Genomic DNA, 4782 nt, shown 5'->3' on the forward strand with positions numbered 1-4782 from the left:
CTCTAATCGTCTTTCTACCCCCACCATTGCCATCAGCGGTCCATTCTAGATGTCGATGGTCACAGAGGCAAAATGAGGTCTATAATTGTACACTCAGAAAAAAGTTTTGTTTATATGTGACCAACAAAAAGTTTTTCGTTGTCCTAACCAAAATTTGGTTATGCTAATCAAATTTTTGTTAGGATAACATAAAGTTTTCGTTAGAATATGTGACTAACAAAAACCTTTATGTTATCCTAACAAAAATTTGATTAGCATAACCAAATTTTGGTTAGGACAACGAAAAATTTTTTGTTGGTCACATATCAACAAAACTTTTTTCTGAGTGTACTGTTCCATATGGGTTTCGACTTTTCACGCGATGCAAAGGGGCGCACGACTTCTATAATTGTACTGTTGCAAAATCGAAACCCTTGTGCATTTTTTCAGACAGAATAAGCTAAAATGAGCCAGAAATTAGATTCGACGCATGATAGTTCTATCATGTTTCGGCGTAACAACAAAATAGCGTAAAAAGCATAAAGTGACTAGACAGAAACTGATGTTCAAGTAAAATGATATGATTGGTTGGCGCAAGTTACGCTTACGCAAGTTACGCCGCATGTGACGGCACCCTTAGCCATTCAGAGAGTGATAAAGATAGAACGACAATTGTATCGACTTGTCATCAAATGGAAAGCACCCGCTACCTCGCTAGTACTTTCACTGAACTATATATATATATACACTGGAATGGGCATCGAGGAAAATTTGTGGCCACAAATGATCAGCCGCCATTTTAGTTGGAACGATATTTGAGCGAATCAGAAGCGTTTGCGCGCGCGTTGCGATCAATATACTATTGATGTATGGAAATTTATATGGACAGAATGGTACATAAACAAAAATAACATCACTTCAGTTTTATTAGTACATTCATTCGCACGCGTGTTGCGCTTTTAAGAGTAGGAACAACATTTGCATAGAAATATTTTGTATTTTTATATGATTATCAAGAACAAAAGAAACAGTGGAAAGAAAATTTTAATGTTGCAAAAATGTGGAATAATATATTATTCTTAATTTTAAATACTATAAAATGTGAAAAGTATATACATATTTGGTATACATATACATAATATGTTTATTTACATGCTTATTTATCCTTTTAAGAAAATGGCAAGTCGCGATAGTTTCTTTCGCTTTCCGATGTTTGTCAGCGTTTCCGTAATCTTTTTGCCTTCATAAAACATTTTTATCCTAATATAACACAAAGATATAGTCTTTGTTAGACTATGTATATGATTTTCCTCTTTTGACATATCAAACATGTGATTATGTAGTTGGAAACAAATTTTTCATGACTAAATTGGCAAATACTGCATTTGCTATGATGTGATTAAATCCTGGTGTGTCCATAGGCAACTCATGGATAGCTCTTTGAAACATCTTTTCAATCAAACTGCAAATTGTCATAACATCGGGAGAAGGAAATCATCATTAAGGCCGTCATTCAATTTTTGAAGAATTAACTTAAGTCTATTGTCATTGGAGTTGCCATTGCAGAAAACACAGCAACAAGATATGCAATGAATTCTTTTAACCCTTTGAGGGGCAGCGTATCATATATGATACACCAAACTTTTTTCAGTTTTTTATCCATACCGCGACCGTTTTCAGCTCAATCGCTCTCGAATAAACTTCTACACTATCATTATTACTTAGGCTTCGTAATGCTTTGATTGAAAATTTGAAAATTTATTTATTTATTTATAAACAATCAAAGACGGAAAATTTTTAATTTTTTCGAATAAATTCGGCCATGGACAGAGTTTTTAAGGTAATCTTATGAAAATTTGTATAAAAGGGTTTTCAGGGTCGCTGATTACGCCATATTGGATCCGCCATTTTGAATTTTCAAATTCTGATACCGGATTCGTGATCAGCGACGCCAAAAACCTATAGAAACACATTGATACCCATTGCAAGTTTAGCACAAAAATGTGTCCCTCAAAGGGTTAAATACCATTCGCACGACGTAACCTGCAATTAATGCAACTGCATTTTCGGCAAATTGGGATAACTTAAAATAATTTGGAGGCATTTCCGATTTTAACTCCATTGATTCTTCGTCTTGTTCTTCATTAATATTCGAAGGCAGAGCGTCCAAATTATCTGAGCATTCCGTTTCTTCGTTGGTAGAGGTATCGATAGAGATATCGGTAGAGTTGTAAGCGAAGGTTCCATCAATGGCATAAGCACGAAACAAAGCACATGTTAAGGTATCGCATTGCACTACAGTGTCTCGATACTGAGTAATAGAATTCCGAGTCGCAAAGAGGATTGTAGTTTGCTCCATAGCAGTCACATTGCCATTTGAAGCCTTTACTTGGTGCCTCACTAGCAGACGTTTATAAGACGAAAACAGGTGGCGAGGTGTAGATTAACACACCATCATCCTCTAGCTCAGATTGTGTTAAAATATAACTGGAGATGATCTTGTGACATTTTGTACATAAGGAGATATTTTAAGTTGGTTTTGTGACTTCCTATTAATTAATCAAATATACAAACTATGTTTTCACAGGTCTAGCGATCTTTTCTTTCCTCATACACTTCATCAAATTTTGTAACAGCGACACTTTCATCTCCGATCGACGAAATTTTTTTATTGTATTACGTTGTTTTTCTTTCATCATAATTACCTTGGCTTGCGAAAAATGTAACTGTCGTCGCAAGCTTTGTGGAGTGCTTGCATAACAGTGATCATTTTGTGTATGCTGTGTTGTTCTGGTTGGAATACTTGATTTTTGCGAGAATTCTTTGTGATGAAGCGAAGAATTATCGCAAATGTCACTTCCATTGTAAGATTTCAGCTTAAATAACAGTTCTTCCAGAACAGCTATCTTTTTCTGTAACGTCTGGACTTCTTCTTTTAATGATGAACATCCGGTGCATGCATTCTACAAATAGAAATACATCGTCATAACTCCGATAGTTACAAGAAATAATAAAGTCATGGAATAAATACATAAAAAGTTAACAATAATTAAAATTGTACAATATTATTATTTATTAGATAAATTGAAAATATAAACAAATTACATTTTGAAATTTAAATCTGCCATTTTTAATTTTGAATTTTTTTCCTTCAATTGTTATCTGTTATTGGGATTACACTCTGGAGCAAATTTAATGTTAATTGAATAAATAGAAAATGTATATTTTTTCATGAAATCCATTAACTAATTATTGAAACGATTTTTCAACCAATTTGATCTTCAAGTTATTTATAACGCCGAACATTCGTTTGAATATATTGAAATACTAAATCAATAAATAAATAACCGTACTTGCAGGAAAACTACAAAATCATGAAATGGCTTTACCTTGTTTAAATCTTCGAGGAACGATCCTTGTGTGTTTTCGACGATTGATTCCTCGATCATATCTTCACCTAGCATCAGTGCCTCAACTGTACCTTCTTGAAGCATTTTTTCCTCGACCTTAGCTTTTTTGAGCATCAGTTCCTCGACTGTACTCTTTTTTATCATTGGCTTCTCTATTCTTTCTTTTTTAATCACCGATTCGTCAAGTACCGAATCTTGAATACATGAGATATTCTACAAAGAGCAAACTAATAATTATTAACAAGTATGAATGATGTCACGTATATTACAAAGTAAACTCTTTTTTATACAATTATATTATTAATAAAATAATTAATAATATTAAAATAATTAATAATAATTAATAATAATTGACAAGTGTTTTGTATTTTCTTTTTAATTAATAATTTAATTTCAAATTTTTAAATAAAAAAAATATACAATTTTCAATACAATTACTTCATAATAATGCAAATTATTATTTTATTATAATTGTATTAAAAATTGTAAATTTTTTAGTATATCTTAAAAATTTTTGAAATTTATAATTGTTTTAGGAAATTTGCACCATGGGATAAGGTATCTGTAATGTAAAAAATTCTGCAATGTGCATGTTTTTCATTCTATACTCAACTTACTTTTCTGTTTTCTTCGTCGCATTCTGTGGTCATTACTTTTGTACATTCCAGTTCATTGATCTTTACTTTTGGAAGAATGTAGCGTAATCGAGGCTGCAATGCAGGTGTTTTAGAGCTTAATTTACGTTGTTTTTTCCGTTGAGCAGGTCTAGCATTAGGATCACACTGTAATACATAAAAATGCTGCTTTAATATCTTGTGTGATCAAAATGGTTTTAAAACTGGGACTAACATTTACACTACCCGTCCATCCCATGAATTATTAGACTCCGAGTTACTTTTTTCTCAAATGAAACCAAGGTTTATGCAAGGTATGCCTATAGTCTATTCACGTTACCCTATTGCTATTTTATACAACTTACCGAAAAGACTGAAGGACACGCTGAAGCTTTTAATATACGGCCGCTTACTGTAGTGACATAGTCACTATTAAGGAAATGGTTTGAACACAAAACAGATTTTGTATTCTGTTTTAATCTTTCATGTCCACAGTTATGTTTTTCCAAATATGTATGTATTTGATCAATCCACAATTGAGATCGATTTTGGTCTCTCAATGGAAATCTATATGGACATGATATATAAACAAAAATAATGCCACTTCAATTTTATCAGTACATTCAAAATAAAATAACTTTAATAACACTTCATATCCTACATCGTTAACACATATACAGGAATTGATACATTTAATGCAAAAATTCTTACCTATGAAATGAAATACCCTTTATACTTTCCTGCCTACACCCAGGCACACAGCACTTCATGTTGATGCT

At 32.4% G+C, this 4782-nt stretch overlaps 1 protein-coding gene across 1 annotated transcript in view; it reads right to left on the bottom strand.

Annotated features, from left to right (window-relative positions):
- Positions 1-4782, bottom strand: part of Kap-alpha1 (karyopherin alpha1) — a 10604-nt gene extending 5822 nt beyond the window's left edge. The window contains exons 1-6 of the mRNA XM_018509896.1: positions 4715-4782; positions 4369-4570; positions 4007-4171; positions 3369-3602; positions 2825-2942; positions 2685-2752 (exon numbers count right to left, since the gene is read on the bottom strand). Of these exons, the coding sequence (XP_018365398.1) occupies positions 2685-2752; positions 2825-2942; positions 3369-3602; positions 4007-4171; positions 4369-4570; positions 4715-4773 (846 nt within the window). The 5' untranslated portion in view covers positions 4774-4782. The remainder of the gene's footprint in view (positions 1-2684; positions 2753-2824; positions 2943-3368; positions 3603-4006; positions 4172-4368; positions 4571-4714) is intronic.

This window comes from Trachymyrmex cornetzi, unplaced genomic scaffold (genome assembly GCF_001594075.2).
Source record: "Trachymyrmex cornetzi isolate Tcor2-1 unplaced genomic scaffold, Tcor1.1 scaffold320, whole genome shotgun sequence".
Lineage (NCBI taxonomy): Eukaryota > Metazoa > Arthropoda > Insecta > Hymenoptera > Formicidae > Trachymyrmex > Trachymyrmex cornetzi.